This window comes from Piliocolobus tephrosceles, chromosome 10, assembly GCF_002776525.5.
Source record: "Piliocolobus tephrosceles isolate RC106 chromosome 10, ASM277652v3, whole genome shotgun sequence".
NCBI lineage: Eukaryota > Metazoa > Chordata > Mammalia > Primates > Cercopithecidae > Piliocolobus > Piliocolobus tephrosceles.
In genome coordinates this window covers 16,349,294-16,373,043 of record NC_045443.1, presented here as the reverse complement: position 1 = coordinate 16,373,043, position 23,750 = coordinate 16,349,294, and the positions used below count along the sequence as shown (strand labels likewise).

Below are 23,750 nucleotides of genomic sequence, written 5' to 3'. Positions count from 1 at the left end.
TGTTTTTGTTTGGATATGTGTCCAGATATTTTCTAAATTCCCTTGTGATTGCTTCTTTGTTCAATTTGTTAAGAGTAGGTTGTTTGGTTGTTCCTTTCTTGTCAATTTTAGAGCATTTTTATATTTTGGGAGTATTAACATTTTATCTATGATAAAAGTTGCAAATATTATTTCCTGTTTATCATACATATTTTTAACTTTCTTCTTGTGTTATTTTTTATGCACAAGTTTTTCCATGTGTTTGTTTTGTCTTTCATTGGGGTTTATGTTTGTAATAAAATTCATCAATATTCTTCCTTACTGCTTCTAAATTTTGAGTCGTGGTAAAAAGTTTTACTCACTTTCAGGTTATAAAACAATTAATCCACATTTTATTTTAGTATTCATTTTATTGCCTCTTTACCTCTCTGACCCCTTCATAAATTATGTCAGAATATCTTTTAAGAATAAACCCAACTGTATCTTTTTCCCATATTATTACCAACTTATCCTAACCTTACTTATTAAAAAGCTTATGTTTTCCAAACTGATTTTAGACGCCATCTTCATTGCATACTTTCACTTGCACTTTTGGGGTTTCTATTCTGTTCCATTGTTAAGTCTCTCTAATCATCTTGTTTAACTCAGACCTTAATTCATAACATATTTTTCTTTTCCTTTTATTTCTCTATACAGCTACTACCAATAGTAATGCAATGAGTTACATTTTTAAAAATGAGGCACATTCACGAATGTTATTTTATTTTTATCACATACCTACAAGGTAGGTAGGAAGGGCACCTTTTGCAGACTAGCCTCTGGATGCTTTACCCCTGCTCCTGTAGCACTCTGAACACACCTTTATCATTTTATTTACCACACATGTTGAAATTATCTATTTATAAAAACAATTAGAAATTCCTGTCTTATAAATACTTGAATATGGTAAGTGTTCAATCAGTGTTTGTTATTGTTAAACTGAGCACAGAAACTGAGACATAATATAATTAAATGAGTTGCTTAAGATGTCACAGAAAAGAGCTGCAGTGAAACCAGAACCCAAGGCTTCTTTTTCTTAGACTGGAGTTCATTCTATTACACCACATACTGAGGCAGTGAAGCATTGAAAATATTATACACTGTCCTGTTTCTGAGAGCTCTGTGGTCTGTGGACCACACTTGGCAGTACATGTCCTTCTGATAGACCCCATTCTTGGGGTCAATATGCAAAAAGTCCCAAATAGCAAAAAAAAGAAGAAAATGTAAAGTATATGATTTTTCCTAAAAACCACTTTGGCACTTTCTCAAGTGTCTAATTATCAAATAATTCGGGGTTTTGTGAAAACACACACACATATGCACACATATGTATACATTCATATATATATACTAATTTTTGATTCAAATTTTCTAAATAACTATTCAGCATCCATTCATTTGCTTCTTAATCTACTATTTGAATATATATTCATCTGAATAAAAAAATACAATTCTCCTTCAACTAATACAGATCTACATAATCAACTCCGTTTACTACCAGCCTATTGCAGTCCATATATTACATATTTTAACATGTGATAAGGTAACCTGTTTTTGGATGTTAACAAGGTAAAACTTTATTAGCTACAGGAACAATTAGCATAGAAAATGTTCTCCAGTGGCTGACTTTACACAAGCCTCTATAAAATGAATATTTGAGGGTTGTGCTTTGTTTTCCTTGTTTTGTTTACTATTTCTAAGATCACCCAACTATGATGAAGTAGAACTCTATCTTTCCTCTAGTGAAGTATATAATCCTTATTTTGGCTTCTTTCTCTCTGATGACTAAATTGGAAATTCCACAAAGCTGTAATTCAAAGCCATAGGTGACCTTAAAGAAATGATTTTTTATATGCTACCTTTTATTTTAAGGTAACTTTTCAAATGTGGACCATGCATTCCATTATGTTTAGCTGTCAAGCACAGCTTTCATTTGCATTTCTTCCCACTGCTATAATTTTGAGAACTGGCAGGTGACCAAAGGAAAAAAAAAAAAGTGCATCTACCATCTAGAGTGCAATGTAGGCTTTTTTTATTATTATTATAATTAAGTAGCATAGATATTCATGATTAGATCAAGGTCAGAAGAGTAGAACATTAAAGCCAAGGACTTAAAGGTCCAAAGAATAGGAAAATTGCTTTCTAAAAGTTTTTTTTAAAAAATAGTAATAACTACAATCTTTAAGTTTTGCAATAAAACACTTAAAATAGTTCATCTGTTTTATTTTAAAATGTGCATGCCTGGTGTGTTTGCCCTGCACATTTAAACCAGAACTTGAAGTCTCAGTTGAATTTTTCATTTCAGTATTTTCATCAGCTTCCCATTTCTGCTCCTGGTACAGAAAATCAATTTGAGAACTACAATGATAATGGAGTTTTTCAAAGGCTGAGCCTACATGACATCCAAAATTATTTGCATAGAAGGCATGAGTTTTCTATGAAGTCTAATGGATTAATCCAAGGAAGTGGTATGATGTTTACATGTAAATGTTTTCAACAGGGTATCCATCCTAACATTTAGTGGTAACTACAGTTTCATGGGACAAGGGCCACTCCCTTTGGGTAGACAGATTATTGTATAGTTCCTTTTCTTGGACTCTCTTGCTGACTTACTGGGTCTCTCTCAGTCTAGTTGATCTAAGTCGATCACTTAGATTGGTTTATTACTTCACTCCATTCCTTCCGTCTTACAACTCATCTAGCACATTGTCTACCTCTTCTCCGTCTCCTTAACCAACCTTTCTCCTGTGATAATTTCCTACCTGATGTGCAGCCCTAGGATTCATTCCAGGGACCCTGAATCTTCTCTTCCTGCCTCTTTCCTCAACTAATCTCTAGACTCATGACTTTTAATGCCATCTAATATACCAAACACTCAATGTCATATTGACCTCTCTCCTGACCTTGAAAAGCATATATTCTACTTCTTACTTGACATGTTGACTTGGTTATCTAATAATTCCTCAAACTTAATTTGACCAAAACACAACTCCCGATTCAGCTAACTACAAACTGGCTTCTTTTTTTCTCCCTCTCAATAAAGTCACCAACATCTAGTTGTTTAAGGGGGAAAAAAGCAGACATCTTCAAATTTTCTCACTTCTTCACCCCTTTCCCACATCAGAAAATTTTACTGGTTGTTCAAAAACCATCCCATTCTCTTCATTTCTCTTCATGGCTACTACTGTACTAGTCTGGGTCACCACTATCTCTTGCCTGTTCCCCAGGTCCCTAAAATTCATTATCCATGCATCTAGCAGGGCTCCAGAGTAACTATTTTAAAATATACATCGTAAGATCTCTCTAGTCTACTTAAAACTTCTTAATGGTTTTCTATAATATTGTAGATAAACGTCAAGTTCCTTACTTTGACCTATATAATCTGACCCCCCTGACAACCTCCTAGACCTCATCTCCCCACAATCCTCTAACTGAGCTACTGCCTTATTGGCCTTTATGATTTCTGAACCCCTCCTGGCTAATTTCAACTTCATGATAAGTCTGGCATATGTTTCCTAGGTCTCTTTGCCTATTTCTAGTCATTTAACCCTCAGTTCATATGTCAACTCTCTAGGAGGTCTCCTCTACCCCACAATAGGTCTCTATCATATCAGCCCACTGTGTTTTCGTCATAGAACTTGCCTAATATTTTCCTGCTTTTAGGGTCTCCCCTTCCACAAATAAGAATCAGGAGTTTGTAGGTACTATTCACTGCTATATTTTCGGGGCCTAAAACAGTTTCCTGACTCCTGGTAGATTCTCAGTAAATATGTGGAATAAATCAATGATCATGATGACATTTCTTTGGTATCAATTATATGCCCTTGCTGTGTTAGCTAGAGTTTTAGACCTCATTCATATGTTATCATTTTTTGTTTCTTGGCCATTTTGTTTTTGTTGCTTCATATCACTATATCTGATACAATTTTATTTGTTTAAACAAGTTCATTTTTCAAAGTACATATTCAACTGAAGCCAGTGCTACACAAAGCCTGGTTCATGGAGCAGTGCTGGTGTCTGAACTGTTTGTTGCCAGTATACAACAAAATAAATACAGACATTAAGAGAAAACATACAGAGATATTTATGGACAGTGACATCTTATGTCTGTTGAATCTAATAATAAAAATATCAGGGCTTATATTTTGTATGTCTTTATTTTGTGTTTAGATATTTCATTTTTATTGGATTTCACAAATGAATTGACCATGATAGTTGAGAAATTTTTTTTAAAACTCACTTTTAACACAGGTTGAGAAGCACTAATCTGAACTACCACTACCTCTCATTAGAAATAAAATGATGGCAATATTTAATTGTTTAATAAGATTGCAGGTATCAAGTTGTCATGTATTAGAAGCAGATCCAAGTTTATCTTGCAACAAATAGTGATGGTTTATACAAAAAAAGGGTTAGTGAGTTTAAAATATATTATATTTAATACAAATTCCTGAATTTTAAAAATTGGGGGGAAACTGGGGAAAATATCTTTGGAAATAATCTTTCATCCTACAAATACTTATCATTTAATAAAAAAACCTACCTGAAAGCATAAAGTAATTTGGATCGGTGTTCATAATAACCCTACTATCTACACAGCACCGTTTTGCAAGAGTTCAGCAGAGAACAGGTTGATGAGTAACAGAGACAAGATTGTAAGGAAATGTCAGGAAGTTAAGCCCCCAGCCCAGGCCTGTTCAAATTCAGTCTCCAGACTGTTCATCAACACATTCTCAGTTCTCATTTTACTTAAACCTTAAGTAAACTAATTGAAATAGCTAGGAAAGTCTCATAATAGAACAGTTCATTCTCTAATAATAAAGAGCAGTCCCTATTACTTCTTTCCTAAGAGAAACAAATCTTGGCGTCTCACAGGGGCTTCTATTTTCTTGGCCTTACCAGTACGTGGGCCTTCATCTACTTCAGGCAACAGTGACTAAGAAGAGGCAAAAGTGACTATAGATATAAGCCTATCTCCTGTTAGCAAGTATCCCAACATACTCCCAGATGACCTAAACACACTTCACAAAGGCCACCAAGGAGCCACAGCTATAATCATTCTCGGTCACTACCAATTTGGGCTGGATTTGATTCAGTGACTTAGAGGTGAAAGGCTCCATATTCAATTACCAGGCCCCCAGCTACCTCAATTAATCAAAGGCTGACATAATGGGTCTATTACAACTCTTGAAGAAAAGACCAGATCAAATCAATATAACCACTTTATAGCTATAAAAATATATTAATACATATTCTTTATTTAAATATAAAAACCAAGACTCTATGGCATATAAGTGAATTTCATTAGAATGCATTTTATCTAGAATTTTATTATAGGAAACTTGAACATAATCAAAATGACTTTCAAACTACACTTTGAGTTTCTATAGCAGCCTTCTTTTGAGAAACACAAGCATTTTCACATGTATTATGCCATTTATCTGGCAACAGCAGTTTGGTGTCTACAGAATTTCTGGGGGGATTTATCTGGTCAAAGGGAGTGCTATGAAAAATTGTAACCATCATGATGGCACAGCTGTACTGCTACTTAAACGGGGGTCTCTTATCTGTCATTGTATCAGGAAATCCTAATTGAGTCAAACAAAAGGTAGGAACTGAAAGATCATAAAAGAAGCAACAGCAGGGCGCCATGGCTCACGCCTGTAATCCCAGCACTTTGGGAGGCATAGGTGGGTGGATCACGAGGTCAGGAGATCCAGACCATCCTGGCTAACACAGTGAAACCCCATCTCTACCATAAATACAAAAAATTAGCCGGGCGAGGTGGCCGGCACCTGTAGTCCCAGCTACTCCGGAGGTTGAGGCAGGAGAATGGCGTGAACCTGGGAGGCGGAGCTTGCAGTGAGTCGAGATCGCGCCACTGTACTCCAGCCCGGGCAACAGAGCGAGACTCCATCTCAAAGAAAAATAAAAGAAGCAAAAAGGAGGTTGCAAATCACTAGCAGTTAAGTGCTGCCATCTGAAGCAATAAAGCACTTCTGATCATAGAGCAACAGCCATGTAAACCTAGAAGAAACTACTGGAAAAGTCAAAAGCTAACTAATCTAATCTGAACTCTTAATGACACTATGAACATGCATAAAATCATTTAGAGAGTTCAAAGTTTAACCTTATTTCTGAAATCCAAGGCTAAAGTTAAAGCAGAGATTACATTTCCCTTCATCCCCATGTCACAATAAGAAGCCACCCTCTACCTGCTAAGTAAAATGAGGATTATTTATATAATAATTTACATGAAAAGATAGTACTAGTTCTTTGTGTTAAGGATGTTAAAGAAAGTTCAGTTTATTGTATTCATTAATGCATTAAAGCTAGAGACTTCTGAGAGATTCTGAAGTCCTTAACTTTAGCATATTATTTTGTCACCTTTCTTTCCCTTTTAATATGTTTTCATTGATCTTACCTTTTTCACTTTTTACATCAACTGCTAGGTGCCACCCTGGACTGGTCATCAGGATGCCAGAATCACTGTCAGAAGCATGGTCCTTTGAATCCAACCCCTTGGGTGCTAAAAACTTTCTCGCTTCACTGCCCTGCATCCTTGAATCGTTATCTTTCTCATCAGCATCTTGAAAAACTGGAGACGAATTCCTATACTAATACATAATATCTCCAATTACTTGCAGGTTGTTCTCTCCTGACAAGTGCTGGGGTGTTGGTTAGTGCAGTGAAAACATGCCACCTGCAATACTGCCCTCTTGGCAGAGACGCGACAAGCCAGTTAGACCATGCCAAAGGAAAAAATGGTGGCTGCTACAGTGAGCTCCATGTAGAAGACACAACATTTTTCCTCACCCTTCTCCCTCTCTTCAGTTTTCAGCTCCTATACAGAATGTGCATTATGCAGGTAAGGACAGGCGATGAATACTGCCCCAACAACAGGAAAGTGATTGCATGTCAACAGTACAAGTCAAGGTGAATTTTCTCCCCAACGAGCGCTTTCCATATACGTTGGCAGGCAGTTATCCCACAGAAGCTTCTCATCATTACAGGCTCTGATTTCCAGAGCTAAGCGGGGTCAGGCAGAGGCATACCTGAGGAGACCGGGGATGTGTTTCTTTTGTGGAGCTATAAATGTCTGTCAGTAGGTGCAGACAGTACTTCAGAGTGCATAGTTGTAAGGCATAAGAGCAGTGCACGAACATATCAGATCTGTAAGCAATTACCAAACTTCCCTTTAGCCAAAGGTTTTGCCTTCCTCCCTCATTAAACCTTTAGAAAGTGGTACTAACAAGTAGCTAAATTGACTGATTTGAGTACCACCTCCACTGTACTCTTAAATATAAGTACTAATGAGCAAGTGATTCTCTCCCCATCCACTCTATTAGTTCCTTGGGAAATTTGTTCCTGTGCTGTGAGAAAATCAAGGGAAAACACTAAGCCCAAAGTATCTTTTATAGATATATGTGATTTAAAAAATTTTTAAATGTCGTTATAGTTAAAGACTACCTTGTTTACTGCGAAAAATAAATGATTACAGACGTCTTCGAACAAATCTGGGACTTTGTTCATTGCTAACCCCCAACTTGGAATTTAGAAGGTTCATGAATGAGTTACATTTAGAAATCACAGAATAATAGAGCTGCAACAAAAGTTAGAGATTAACTTCATCAACTACTTTATTTGTTAAAGAGTAACCTTAGGCTCAGAAAAATTAAGTGACTTTCTTTTGGTAGAGGTGAGGCACCACAGGTCACAGTTAACAGTAGTGCAAGGGAAAGCGCAATCTGTCCTCTGTCTCTCAGTACAGTGCCTGCCCCTCTAAGCCAGCGGTTAGCAGTCCACTATCTGCAGGCCAAATCCAGTCCACTACTTATTTTTGTACATCCTGTAAGCTAAGAAGATTTTTACATTTTTGTATGTTTGAAAAAAAAAATTTAAAAAGGATAGTATTTTCCGGCACATGAAAATTGTATAAAATTTAGCCCGGCATGGTGGCTCACGCCTATAATCTGAGCACTTTGGGAGGCCGAGGCAGGCAGATTACCTGAGGTCAGGAGTTTGAAACCAGGCTTACCAAAATGGAGAAAACCTGTCTCTACTAAAATACAAAATTAGCGAGCTTGGTGGCGCATGTCTGTAATCCCAGCTGCTTGGGTGGCTGAGGCAGGAGAATCGGTTGAACCTGGGAGGTGGAGGCTGTGATGAGCAGAGATCATGCCATTGTACTCCAGCCTGGGCAACAAGAGCGAAACTCCATCTCAAAAAAAAGAAAAAAAAAAAAAAAAAGAAAATTGTATAAAATTTAAATTTTAGTGTCCATAAATGAAGTTTTATCAGATCATAGCCATGCTCTTTGTTTTGTAATATCTATGTCTTCTTATGCACAAAAATAGCAGAGTTGAGTAACTGCCACGGAACCCATATGTGGACATATTTACTATCTGGCCCTTTACAGAAAGTTTCTTGACCTCTAGACTAAATAATGCATGAAAGCTAGTCTGATTTAGGAGATTCAAACTCCCTCTTGACTCTACAATAGCAGTAGGCACAAAAACAGAATACAGCAGAAATATTACCCATATATATAAACATTAACATAATAAAACCTCTTAGAATGGAGGAACTGATAAACAGTACAAAATTACTACATGGTCCATAGCTAACCTGAAAATCTTATGTGCAAGTAGCACAGAATACCAGTTGCTTAACTTCATAATGCAATGACACCTGATATTTCTTTCCACCAAGTTCGAGCCTTCTTTGCACACTGTCATATATTTTTTAATTTAACATAAATTACAATAAATTTTGATAAACTAATTTTTAAGCATATCACCAATTCTAGATGCCCAATTTATTGCAAAGCATAGAAATTAATACTTATTGATCACCTATTATGTGTCATAGCTTCTAAAAGATAGCTTCACAGTATGTAATTTAATCTCCATAGCAAGGCTACATGGCTATCACTTTCCTAAATCTGAGGTTCAGAAACTAACTTGCAACTTGTTCCCAGTCACCTTGCTAGTGTGTGGCACAGCAACATCCCAACTCAGGATTAGTGTCAAGGGCCATGCTTTATTACCCTCAATATCATTCTTGCACTCGGTTAAAAATCCCTGATACTACATAGATTCCAAAATTATATGCAGTAATGCTATGCTAGAAACTTCAAAAGAAAATGCTTAGATCATACTTCGCCAGGGAGGCAGAGGAATTTCCAATAGGATAGGCTGGGATTAGATTTTTGCCCCTAAATGAAATAATCACCAATACAAAGGCAATCAAAGTACCAAGAATAAAACATCATAGAATTTCATACATATTTTAAGTTTAGTAGCCATTATTGACCTTCAGTTGCAAGATATACGTCTAAAATATGTTGATATTACGGCTGATGAGGTTGCCATTTGACATTACTGGCCACTCAAAGGTGAGAATGAATCTCTATTGACAGCAATTATTTCTGAATACTCACAGGCTTGGATGAAATAAAAGTATTTAAAATTTTACAGGGGGATGATTTCAGAACTTGAGGCAGAGGCAGAAATGATTTCAAGCTTTCAAGACACTGGAGCCCTTTCTAAGATTAGGCAATATATTAATATTGCTTCACTAAAGATTAATAGTACATTTGCCACATTATTAAGTTAACAGATTTCCATGTCTGTGATTCATGCCGATAATAACTTTATTCCTATTAACAATAATTCTCATTTGAAATCAGTAACAGAAACTTCGAAGTTGTGCTGGGAGCCTTTCAGTCTTAAGAGTTGTTCTGCTGCCAGCACTTTTTGTTAAAACACATCATTCATTTTCCTCCAATGGGGGATCCATGCTTAATAATTTTATTGAAGTAGAGCAGAATGAACTAATGTTCCTTTAACTCTTGCCATCTGTACCCAGCCAAAACAATCCTTGTTTACTATGCTAAGGGTCAAATTAAAGATCGGAAGATAAATGATCACCAGGACACGTTTTCTATAGAAAGAATCTCAGTGAAAATGTGGTCTTGTCCTGTGTTTGGGCAGTTAACATGGCAATAGGCTCATTTTATAATTGGTGGACTTGGTAACAGCTGTACTGACACCATAACACTGATTCGCCATATATACCCTCTTGAACTGTACAATTGAGTCTAGAGAAGGGGTTAGCAAAGGTTGCAAATGAGAAGTTATCATCTGGATATTTGAGTGAGACTGCTCTCCCAGGATGGTGGTGAAGCAGAGATCCTAATGCAGCTCTTGTACTATAAGAGTTTGGAGGATCCATTCCTCAAGAAGACTTGGTTGACTTTCTCTCCATGCCACTCAATAGCTTTGTGTACCACCGGGAATTAAAGAAATACTATACACTACAAAAGATCATGATTGGCTGGGCGTGGTGGCTCACGCCTGTAATCCCAGCACTTTGAGAGGCCGAGGCAGGCAGATCACGAGGTCAGGAGATCGAGACCATCCTGGCTAACATGGTAAAACCCCATCTTTACTAAAAATACAAAAAAATTAGCCGGGCGTGGTGGCGAGCGCCTGTAGTCCCAGCTACTGGGGAGACTGAGGTAGGAGAATGGCGTGAACCCAGGAGGCGGAGCTTACAGTGAGCCAAGATTGCGCCACTGCACTCCAGCCTGGGCAACAGAGCAAGACTCCATCTCAAACAAACAAACAAACAAAAAATCATGCTGAAGCTGTAACAAAGCTCATGAACTAGAAAAGTGAAGAGACACCTCTTTCATGTGACATCATCCCTTGGTTCTGATATCACACCTGGTTGCCAAGAGGATTGGAATACACTAAGAGACTTAAAATTATTGTTAGAGTTTTAGTTAGCATTGGGGTTATTTTTAAAATGAAGAAATTCTAACAATACATTGAGGATTTGGGGTGGGGCACAGGGTTTTTTGTTTTTTTTTTTAAAAAATCTGTATCTTTCACTTTATCATGCAAACCTTTTTCATGTCGTTTCCTTTATGGAATTCTAGTATCACGTAATTAGTTTGAAGAGAGGGCAAAGACACAAGAAGGTTTACTTTTCCTCCCCATGTTACTTAGTTCACATTGGAAACAAAGCCTCTCTAAATAGCCCCCTCAAGGACAGCCTACAGCAATTAACATGTGTCCACATTGGGCCCCTCTTCTTAAGAAAAAAGTTATTTCTATATTGCCACCAAGCTAGATGCTTTTTAAAGAATCTATTCTAGTCTCATTTTTTTTCATCAGGGTAAAAACAGACGTCTTTCGTATTTTTTACTGGTTTTGTATTAGTGTTCATGAAGAAAAGTCATTTTGCTTATCTGCAGAATTTAAGTTATTAGGTTTTTATGTGTCATCTTAAGCACAAAATTGGGGCCATCATTACTTTTCATAGAAAAATTAAGAGAGACTAAATGACGACAGAGTCTTCCATGAGGAATGAGCACTATTGTCAATAGACTAGACAGAGCTCCTGCCACCACAGATGAAGACCCTTTATCAGCTCATAACTGGGACTTGAAAAGCTAGGGAACATTCAGCTCATCCATCTCAGAGTACGTGCAAGAGGGAAGGCCTCTGGTGGACGATGCTTTCTTCAATGTTAAACCACTGTCTTAATGCATGGCTGTTTCCCTCTCGAATGCAGATTCCTTCAGGATATTATCTGCAAACCATGAATTCCAACCTGAATTTGGATGGATATCTTCTGCCGATTGCAGTAATGAATGCCATCAGCATCCTACCACTACTAATTCTGTCTCCTTTTCTGGAGTATTTCAGCACCTGCCTGTTTCCCTCTAAGAGAGTTGGATCATTTCTGTCAACATGCATCAGTAAGTACAACTTAACCATTTCATGTGAATCATTTGAAACTTTTTAAAACAACATTCTGCTAAGATCTGAACTAGCTATATGCTCCTGAGTAGTGTCAGATTTCGACAAATTGGAAAAAAGGTGAATTTGTGACTGATAACATCCATTTTCCCAAATCTCTAGCCAGACGTGTGTCCCATCTTCTTCCCATCCTTCTATGTTTATGTTGCCTCAGAAGACACACCTGATATAAAGAATGGTGAAATTTCCAGCACTACCAAATGACCAATTCTTAAAGTCAGGCAGTCCTTAGTCCTTAAGTCTATGTCAAATACGTTCTTAAAAATAAACACAGTTAATGAATTTCAAAAGATCATTTTAATTTCTGAATCAGTAATCAAATTGATTAAGGATTAGTATTGTGAGTTACAGCTTTGATATATTACTTTATCAAATAGTAAGTGGTATAGAAGTAATGCTTTTTAATCATTTTTTAAAGTGAAACAATTTAGGATATCATTCTCAGAACCTAATCAATAGACCATAAAATAAAATTTACCTGATTGAAATGGCAGAGAAGCATGGAAGTCCATTCTGCTCATACTCTCCTCTGCCTGACTTCCTTCGACACCATCAGGGAACAAGAGAACTGTGAAGGTGCAGTAAAACAAGTTTCAATCTAAGAATCAGAGAACTCTGCCACTGAACTGCTCCTGGTGACTTTGAAAAAGCCACTGAAACTTTCTTGTTTTAGTTTGCTTATTTTGTTCATTGAGGGACATACCCTAGATAAATTTTGGATCGTTTTGTTCTGTAAAACTTTTGAAATCACTCAGGATGACCTCAGTGCCCAGAACATAGTCCAGACACATAGCAAAATCTCTATAAATGTTAGCTATTATTATGAGTCATCATGTATAGGGGACACATTTAATTGTTTGGTGAGCATAAACAGAAAGCAAAGGAAGTTTGAAATTCTTAAGTAATATCATGCAATGGTAACCTAATGTCTTATCCTCTACTTGAGAAACAATTCTATTGAAATAGTCAAGGTCAGGCATATAGAAGATTCTCTTCTCTCAGTTAACCTGTTCTTGTTCTTAAGCTCTTCTTTTGAAATAATCTGCGGAGACTATGCAGTTTTCTAGTCATAGATAGTTCTTGTTGCTTCTCTGTTTACAGAAGTTACATTTCACTGTGTGTGTTTCCTGTTCTTTTATCTACCAGATCAATCAACATCACATCATGGAGTGGGTTTATTTTTGGTTAGAACTAAAAGTGACTAAACTCACCTTAGTTTCTTTTATCATCTTCAATTATAGAGGAGGATTTTAGTACATAACCTTTTGTGATGTATTTCTTAAGCCAGTAACCCCATCTTTATTTATTGTAATAGGCTTTAGCAAACTATAAATCTTTAGGTTTTGACAATCCCTAAGTCTTAAAAAGTGCTTTTCTGTCTGCCAATGTAGAAATCCAAAAGTCAGCACATATTTGGCGAATGTCCAGGATTAGCATGGGTACAATGAAGATAAAAAAGGAAAAGTAAGACATGGTTTGTATATACTTTCAACAAGTCCATGATTGAAACATAATGCATGCAGGACAAAATAAGAGTAAAATCATACTGTGAAGTGCCAAAAATCTCGGCAGTTTTGTACACTATCATGAAACATCCCAATCTGAGCTTCCAAATCATGCTTAATTACTATTTTAAAATTTTGAATACCTTAGAAAAATATTCTATACAGCATGGCTAAAATAAATTCTTGCCGAGAATGAGAAATCTTAAATTCACTTTAAAGTTAAGCAACTTTCTTTTGGACAATTCTCTACTCCCGCATATTTGAAATAATATCTATTCCTAAAGAAGAGTATGTTTTTCTGGATTTAGAAAAGTTAGACAGAGTTATTTAGTATATTGTGTGATGTTGTTAATGAATTAAATATTCCGCTTCAAGACTGGTAACAAGATCTATTGCACAGGAAAAAGGAAAAACTAGACCCACTTCAAAAGAAACTAAGCTATGTTCCACTGGGTACAGAATACTGACTTCAGTTGTTTCTGAACCCCACTCCATTCATTCATTCATTTGCATACTTGTATGTTTATTTGCATAATGTTTTGCTGTGGGAATATAAAAGTGCGATGATATGCATCTTTTAAACTAGATATTTGCTTAAGTTTTCCATATTCTGGTTATGATTATGAAAGATTAACAAGTTTTATCGGGACATAAAAGTACCAATCTGGGGTACTTTTTTGATACTAATTTACATAATTGAATTAGTCTAATATTAAAGTTACCTTTCACTTTGAACTCAAATGCCTGAAAATGTGGGTGAAGTATGTAAGTATATGAATTATGAATGAACATATATTTATAAGTTCCTAATTTGAATTCAGGTACCTTCATACATATATTACATTTAATCTCATGATAAATCACCATTTAATAGATCAGAGTCACAAAGATAGTGTCATTTGAACAGGTTTTCTAATTTTAAGGGCAAAACTTTATTATTACTATTATTATTATTACTATTACTATTCTGCTTAGCAGCTAAACGTAGCTGTTAGATTATAGAAGTTAATGTACTGATATTAGCTTGGCATCTTTATTGATATTTCCAATTAGCACTATGAAGTAACTGAAAAACTCCTTTTGTCATCACAATGGGCAGTTACTCCTTATACTCTCACACTCCCTTCCACATTCAGGCATTCTCCTTCCAGGGACTGTCATGTTTAAGGAGGCAGATGGTAAAGTCAATGACAATGCCTAATGTTTGACATGCAAAATCACAGCCCAAACCAAGGGTGAGAGATGGGGAAATCTTACCCAGCTGGTCAAACTAGAAATTTATAAAGAAAAAATAAACTTACTTTTTTATCTAGCTCATAAGCAATGCAATGACAAAGGTGTTTCTGATTCAAGATACAACATTCCTGAGTTCATCACCTATGGAGGTCAAGAAGTATGTTGGGGTCTCCAACTATTAAAAAAAAAAAAATCTCTAGGTCTTCCAAGACTGTGAAAAGCGGAGACTTCATAGGCTCAAAGTGTTTTATTCACGGCTGCATTTTCTTAATATTACACTTGTGTGGATTTATCTTTTTAAGTCAACCTTAATTCACTAAAAATCCAGAACTAATGATATTGTTGTAATTTATCCTGTCATAATTGGGTTTGCTTCATTTTATCTTTTTTTTAGTTCAAAAATGTTTACACTACGAGTATTTCTTTTCCTTAACATTAATTAAAATCCTGCAATATGGAGCATTCAGTAGTTAGTGCTGACACACACAAGTATTAATCTGACAAAAATTAGCCTAATTAAGATTGTTATTACGGCTTACACAAAGCAGAAGTGTACCACACAGTAGGTAGCAATTATCTTGGCTTTTAAATAACATTTAAATTGAAATGTAGATGAAATATATTCACATAACTGCAATACCTTTTTCTTTAAAATAAAAACATGAAAATTCAAGTTCCAGCTAAAAGTCTTTTATGATAGACACAGTCAGTGTAGGTCCCAGTAACTTCAACTAGTTCTAATAATTGGCAGTCGTATAAAGTTCTTTTAGTGGTTGAAACCAAAGTGGTTGCTAAGCTAAAAACCAAGTCAGGGATCCAGTTGTTTTCATTGCAAGTTCAATTATCTCAGGGAAAATTATTTTTTGATATAGCTTTCAAACTGATACATTTTCCCAAGAAACATCACGGTATGTACCCATTGTAAAATACTTGATAGGAGGAACTGTGTAAACACCAAAAGAAGTAACCCATGAATTGTAAACATCTAGCCTGAATAAGTCATTCATTTGGTTGTACATTTGTTTGATATAAGCACGTTAGTGTTCTCAATTCTTAAATGTAACATCAAGTTGGGATTAAATCAGAGGTGAAGTAGATCATCTAATATGTAATCTGAAGCAAATAATTGATGTCTTATAGCGATACCTTTGTGTATTTTATCTCTGTGTAAATGATTACCTGTTCTACATTCAGAAATGAAACATAAACGGAAGCTGGGTCTTCTGAAATGAATTCCAATGGTCTACAGAGAAACAAAAGATAAGAGGGTCATATATATATATATATGACATGTCATGTTTTATGTATATATTTAGAAACATGCCACAAATAGGGGAAAACAATAAAAATAAAAAACAAACGCCACCCTAAAAAGTGAGTGACAAATATCTTCCCCAAAGGCAGCACATACATAAGACAATAAAATTATAGCTGACTTTATGAGAGTAGTTCATGAACACTGATTGATATATTAACACTGAGCAAATTTCCCATTCTGGGAATTTGCCAAAATCATGGATCCAAGGGGAATTTCTCAAGGACTCAATAGAATTTCATACTTAAGGTTGTGAGCTTACATATCAGAAACTCAAACATCACACTATCCACAGAAACCCAGAGTTTTCTCAGTGAATAAATTTACACCTAAAGAATCTTATACCAATACCTAAAGAATCTTAACATGCCCACTTTTTTAGTATGAAGTTCAGCTTCATTATGAAATCACAAGTGCAACCCTAATGTTTGAATAAATTCTGAATGTCTTTTATTTCATTGTAGACTAATTTGGAAAATTATTACATGGTTCAATAATAGCATAAATTATAAGAGCTTCAAGACTCTTGTGGACTTGTCTGCAACCACACAGGCAATATTGAAACACACATTATATATCTGAATATAATATCTCCTATGCAACCATTGTGCTTTATCTTGTAAGTACAGATCTGCTAGAGGTTTAAAATGTGTGCATTCTGATAAACTGCACTCTGCTTTGGGTGTGTTATTATCTCATATGAGTTACGAATTTAAAATGGAGTGGATTAAATTTAGGTTGGAATCAAACTTTGCTTTAAATTTTAAGAAAGTTAGTTTTTATTGGCACCAGAGTCCAGTAGCAAATAAAAAGCAAACATAGATCTTTAAATATCCTAAAATATGCTTTGTCCTAAAATACCTAGGTAACTGAGTGCTACAGTTTGAATGTTTTTGTTCCCTCCAAAATTCATGTTGAAATTTATCCCCAGTACAACAGTATTGGGAGGTGTTGGTTTTGGGAGGTGAGTGAGTCATCAGTGCTCCACCCTCATAAATGGGATTAGGTGCTCTTATAAAAGGGCTTGATAGAGTTCATTCCATTTGCTCTTCTACCTTCTGCCATGTGGAAGGTGCCATCTCGGAAGCAGAAAGCAGCACCCCCCAGACAGCCAAGCCTACCAACACCTTGACCTTGAATTTTTCAGCTTTTAGAACTGTGAGAAAAGAAATTTCTGTTCTTTATAAATTAGTCTCAGACTTTTTTGAGTAACAGCACAAGCAAACTAAGACAATAAACTCAGTATGTGTGCTTTGCTTGAAATTTTCTGGAGAACTGTCTTTCACTGGATTTTGCTAGATCAGGCCCGATAGTGTTATATGCTTGAGCAGTGCTTCTTGTAGTTTAATTTGTGCAAGAATCATCTAGAGACCTAATTTAAAATGCAGATTCTGAGTCAGTGGTTCTGGAGCAGAGCCTGAGATTCTGCATGTCTAACAAGCTCCCAGGTGATACCTACACTACTGGTCAAGGAGGACACTTTCAGTATCAAAGACAAAGAAAGCGACCAAAAGACTGCTCTCTCAAGTTTCATGCATGTGTATAGGCAGCAGTGGCCCAGATAAAATGCCACAATTTCTCACTAGGCCAGAATGAAAGTTCGGTAACAGGCAATAAAAGCTGATGACTAGGCCTGGCGCGGTGGCTCAAGCCTGTAATCCCTGCACTTTGGGAGGCTGAGACGGGCGGATCACGAGGTCAGGAGATGGAGACCATCCTGGCGAACACGGTCAAACCCCCTCTCTACTAAAAAATACAAAAAAACTAGCCTGGTGAGGTGGCGGGCGCCTGTAGTCCCAGCTACTTGGGAGGCTGAGGCAGGAGAAGGGTGTAAACCCGGGAGGCGGAGCTTGCAATGAGCTGAGATCCGGCCACTGCACTCCAGCCTGGGCGACAGAGCGAGACTCCGTCTCAAAAAAAAAAAAAAAAAAAAAGCTGATGACTAAACCGGGGTTAGCCAATCACTACAGCTCATGGGCCAAATCTGGCCCACTATCTGTTTTTGTATGACTTGCATGGTAAGAATGGTTTACACAGATGAACATTTGCAACTGATTTGATAATAGAAAACACCTTTGAACCCCAGTTAAGTGAAATTGCATCACCCTTCCAAAAGTAATACTTTTAAATTTTATCAATTTTAAAAATCATAGAAATTTGTTTTCTCTCATTACATAAGTACCAACTTATCCTCAATGTTGTTGTTTTTCTCAAAAGTCTGAAATATTTATTACTGGCCTTTTACAGAGGAAAAAAATAGTGACCCTTGTCTACACTTTTGCTGACAATGCCACAAACTTTCCTTCATAAAATATAAGCATTTTTACATAAAAAAAGTGCATGATAGTTTTAAAATCGAAATTACTTCAAATTAGTTAGGATAAGGGGTGTCTTGGAAGATACCCATGGAATTCAAATTCTAAAAGAACACCAAAGAAAGCAACTTGAATTACTGTTGAGAAGTCTAGTGCTTTTCTTCCTTTTTCTTTCTTCCTTTCTTTTTCTTTCTTTTTTCTTTTTCTTTCTTTCTTTTTCTTTTTCTTTCTTTCTTTTTCTTTCTTTCTTACTCTTTCTCGCTTTCTTCCTCTTTCTCTCTTTCTTTTTTTCTTTTTTAGACAGAGTCTAGCTCTGTAGCTCAGGCTAAAGTGCAGTAGCGTGATCTTGGCTCACTGCAACCTCCACCTACTCGGTTCAAGCAATTCTTGTGCTTCAGCCTCTCGAGTAGCTGGGATCACAGTTATGTGCCACCACATCCAGCTAATTTTGGTATTTTTAGTAGAGATGGGGTTTTGTCATGTTGCCCAGGCTGGTCTTGAACTCCTGGCCTCAAATGATCCTCCCACCTTGGCCTCCCAAAGTGCTGGGATTATAGCTACAAGCTGCTGCACCTGGCCAGAAGTCCATTGCTTTTCTGATGCTCATTCTTGTGTTACAATTGCTTTTCCTAAATGGAAAGCTCTTCTCTCTTTCCATGCTGTTCTAAAATTTCATGTTACTGTACCTTGATAAAGGTCTTTTTCAACCATTGTACTTTAGAAAAATTTTATTAAAAAAAAAAGTTTTCTTTCTTCCATTTTCTTTGTATTTCCTTTTGAACTCCTATTGATCAGATGTTGGATCTTCCTAAAATAACTCAATAAGTCTCAATATTTTCTCTTCAAATGTCTATAAATGCATTTGGTTGATTTTTATTGTTACTGCCTTTTTTGCTTTGTTGTTTCTCTATTTTTTTTTTTTTTGGAAATTTCTTTGACTTCATCTTGCAAATTTTCTGTGAGTTTTGTATTTCAGCAGTTATATTTGGTTTCTAAGATTTCTTATTCTTTTTTCATAGCTACTTATTATTGATTGCATTAACTACAGATTACCCCCACTTCCTGTTTGCGTGTCTCCTTGTTTTTCACATGGGAAGCTTTTCTCGAATGTCTGGTGATCTTTGGATATCTATTCTTATAGACTGTAAAATAATAGTATTACTGAGGATGATATGACTTTGTACATAAGTGAGACTTATGGGGTTTCTCTGTAGAATCATTTGGCAAGGAACCAGTCATATTATTATGAGGATCTCCCCCCAGCTATTACATGCAGCAATCTTTTAATGGAGTTACTCAGCTTATTGAGAGAAGATTTCTTCAGCCTCCTACTTTGAGGCATACTTCCTAGTGCTGAAACTAAGGCTGTGTGCAGATACGAATGGAGGATGTCTCATCATTCAAAATCCTGGTTTTTACTTGTTTTCCATTTTCAGCCTCAGCCTTCTCTGAATCCAAAGTCACACCTATTTAAATTCTGCAAAGTCATGTCTCTTACCGGAGGAGGAGATGGAACATGTACTTACCTTGTTTCATGGGGATAGAAATGGAGACTTGACAGTTTCACTGTTCAGTGCGCAGACTTTCAACCAGTCCTTGCAGTTTTCCTTCTGAGTCTTACCCCACCTTCTGAAATACCTGGTGCCTTCAAGTCATGAGCTTCTAAATGATTCCTCAGGGGATTAGGGGGATTAGGGTCATGCTTCTTCAGTCTCTCATTCAGCTGTCAGTTTAGATTGTAGCTCCTTCATTTATTTTTCTAAATCAGTTATCACTTCTCTTTCCAATTTCTAAATTTTTTTTCAATTTTTGTCCACCAATGTTTTCTCTTCCTCCGACTTTTTACCTTTTCCAAATTTCTTTGCCATCATTTAATTAGAATCATGAGAAAGAAAAATAAAATTGTGTGGTCAACAGCCATCTTAACTGGAAGTCCCTAAACTGCTCTAGATATTGAAATGTAGATAAAAATCTTTTTGTAGAATAGGATCTTAAAAGTATTCTAAACTTGCATAATTCTTTACAACTTTCTTTTCCAGCTTGCAAAGAATTTTCACCATTATGCATTATCTAATACCAAATTTTGTAAGATACTTGAGAATTTTTAAGGTAAAGTGACTGGTCCACAGTTACATAACTAATAAGAATCATATTTGCCGGGCGCGGTGGCTCAAGCCTGTAATCCCAGCACTCGGAGGCCGAGACAGGCGGATCACGAGGTCAGGAGATGGAGACTATCCTGGCTAACACGGTGAAACCCCGTCTCTACTAAAAAATACAAAAAAAAAAAAAAAAAAAAAAAAAAAAACTAGCTAGGCGAGGTGGCAGGCGCCTGTAGTCTCAGCTACACGGGAGGCTAAGGCAGGAGAAACCTGGGAGGTGGAGCTTGCAGTGAGCTGAGATCCAGCCATTGCACTCCAGCCCGGGCGACAGAGCAAGACTCCGTCTCAAAAAAAAAAAAAAAAGAATCATATTCAGCCCACTGGTGGAGACTATTTAATTAGAAAAATACTTGGCCATTATCTAGGTCCTAAACCTTGAAGAACATAATTATGTAAAGTTTTTTTGTCTTTTTTTTTTTTTTTTTTTTTTTGAGACAGTCTCACTCTGTAGCCCAGGCTGGAGTGCAGTGGCTCAAGCTCGGCTTGCTACAAGCGCCACCTACTGGGTCTAGGCCATTCTCCTGCCTCAGCCTCCCAAGTAGCTGGGACTACAGGTGCCCACCACCATGTCAGGCTAATTTTTTTTTTTTTTTTTTTTTTGTACTTTTAGTAGAGACAGGGTTTCACTGTGTTAGACAGGATGATCTCAATCTCCTGACCTCGTGATCTGCCCACCTCAGCCTCCCAAACTGCTGGGATTACAGGCATGAGCCACTGAGCCCGGCCTTGTCTTTTTTAAGAATTAAAAAATAAAAAATACTCAAGTGTCTTATTCTCTTGGTGTAAATATTTAAAAATTCATCTAAATTTTGTAAACAAATTGAGTAATTTAACATCATTTTAATTGTCAAAAGCAAAGCCTATGGGACAAGTATTAAATTGTGCTTCTATTGTCTGGGATAGTTCAGCTCTTGCACTATTAGGACAAAAAAAAAAAAAAAAAAAAGAGCTCAGTAAAATAAGCTGCAAACCTCAGTAACCAGCTCTATTGTAGACTCTATCTTTAGTTTAAACTCATCAACAGTGGTTGTTGAAACTTACCCCTCTATCCTCTCAATTTCATTCCCATCTACTCACTCTCACCAAGTGACTAGCCTCTCTAAATTGCAAGAATAAGATTATATGGTAAATATGTCCTCAAACTCACTTTTCTGTTTGTCAATATTCTCTGCATTCTAAACATTCTATACATTACATTTCCTTTAGAGGATAACTTTATTCTTTCCTTGCTGGGATTAAACTTGGGCCCCTAATCCCTTTCTCTCTCTCACCTACTTCAGGATGTTTCTATATTATTTTTTTTCTCATATATCTTTAATTTTTCCCATCTCCATTGACTCCTCTTCCATCTATACAAACATGACTAAGCCTTTCACATCTTATAAAAGAGCCTCCTGTGATCCTGCTAACTTCTTAAGCAATTTGTGTAGCTTTCTCCTTCTCTGCACACCAAACTTCTTAGAAGATAAGATGACACGACTTGCACATACTCACCACCCACTCATTGTTCAAGTCCTTGCTTTCTGATTTCATCATGGGAGTCCTGTTGAGTGTAAAAAGGTAACTGATAATCCATTCTTCAATAGAGTTGACTTGTCACATGTTTTATTATCCTCTATCTCTTAAAATATTAAATGTGGTCATTTATTTATTTGTGTGTGTGTGTATGTGTGTGTGTGTGTGTCTTACTGTGAACCTGGGCCCTTTTCTTGGTAGTAAAGACTAATAAACAAAACAAACTGAGATCCAATTCTTGTGAATCTTCCAATTAAGCAATTGAAATACATGGTACAAATGAACACACTAAAAATATTTCATTTCAAATTGTAGTAAGTATAGTGAAAAAAATGGATGTTATGGGATCTAATTTAGATTATAAAGTGCGTATCTAAAAGACAAAGAGGCATTAGACAGGTAAAAAGCAGGGGACAGTTTCAGACAGAGTGAAGAGCAAATCAAAGTCCCTAAGGTGGAAAATAAAGAGTTTAAGATATTCAAGAAAGACAAAGATTACTGTGGCTGAAACCTGGTTAGACAGTAGAAAGCAGTGGGCAATTAGACTGGAGTAACAAGCACAGGCAAGATCACACAGGCCATGTTAAAAATTATGGATTTCTTCTTAACTGTGTGGACACCCATAGAGGAATTAAGCTGAGGAGTAATATTCAATTTACATTTACATAAGTTCAACCTGGCTGCCGGATGCTTAATAGGTTAGAGGTGGCCAAGAGTGGAAACAGGAAGATCAGTTAATATGCTACTGCACATCATCTGAGTTAAAAATGAGAATGGCTTGGGTTGGAATGATGGCAGTGGCTATGGATAGAAGCAAACTGATTTATAATACACAGTCGACCCTTGAACAACGCAGGGGTTGGAAGCATCAAGCCCCACACGGTAAAAAAATTACGTGTAACTTTTGACCCCCGGCGAACTTAAGTACTAATATCCTACTGTTGATGGAAAGCCATATTAATAACTTAAACAATATATATTTTTGTTATATGTATTACATAGTGTATTCTTTATAACAAAGTCAACTACAGAGAAGAAAATGTTATTAAGAAAATCATATAGAAGAGAAAAGATATTTACTCTGTATTAAGTGGAAGTGGATCATCACGGAGGTCTTTAACCTCACTGTCTTCACACTGAGTAGGCTGAGGAGGAGGAGCAGGAGGAGAGGTTGGTCTTGCTGTCTCAGAGGTGGCAGAAGTAGAAGAAAACCTGCATATAAGTGTACCTGAGCAGTTCAAACCCATATTGTTCAAGGGTCAAGTGTATTTTGGAAACAAAATCTACAGAACTTAATGATGTATTTGGAGGTAGGGGGAAGAGAGGGGACCACAGATGAGAAAGAGATCAGAAGAGTGAAGGAGAAGAATTAGAGAGAAAGATCAAAAGTTCTACGTTGTATATCCTCCTCCTTGAAACCTTTTCTTATACATGACCTATCTTTCTGACCTTGCTTTCAGCCGTTTTACTTCATTGTCTTGCTCCAAATGCAAACATGTTTGAAGGCACTGCTTAGATATTCTCTACTGTCCCTCCCCAGTCCTCTTTCAGTTTCACCTGGCCCTAAACTCCGACTCTAATCAGATGACTCATTAGTTTTTCTCTCTTGATTCACCCAATTTTCTGGGCTATGACACATTTTCAATTGTTTTCTGATCGTTTCTCTTTAGATGACCCCTTTGTACCTCCAACTCAACTCAAAATTAAATTCATGTTTTTCGCATATCTACTATGGTTCTTACTTATATTACCAGTACCATCTTTCCAGTCACCTGGATTCATATTCATCACTAACTTCTGCTTCCTCCTTGCTCTTTGCTTCAGTTGCTATGGTTTTATCAGTGCACTCTATT

At 36.5% G+C, this 23,750-nt stretch overlaps 1 protein-coding gene across 1 annotated transcript in view; it reads left to right on the top strand.

Moving 5' to 3' along the window:
• The window catches only part of SLC15A5 (solute carrier family 15 member 5), a 92,440-nt gene that overhangs the window by 30,047 nt on the left and 38,643 nt on the right, over nucleotides 1–23,750 (top strand). Inside the window, exons 4-5 of the mRNA XM_023226205.1 lie at nucleotides 6,666–6,886; nucleotides 11,602–11,788. Of these exons, the coding sequence (XP_023081973.1) occupies nucleotides 6,666–6,886; nucleotides 11,602–11,788 (408 nt within the window). The remainder of the gene's footprint in view (nucleotides 1–6,665; nucleotides 6,887–11,601; nucleotides 11,789–23,750) is intronic.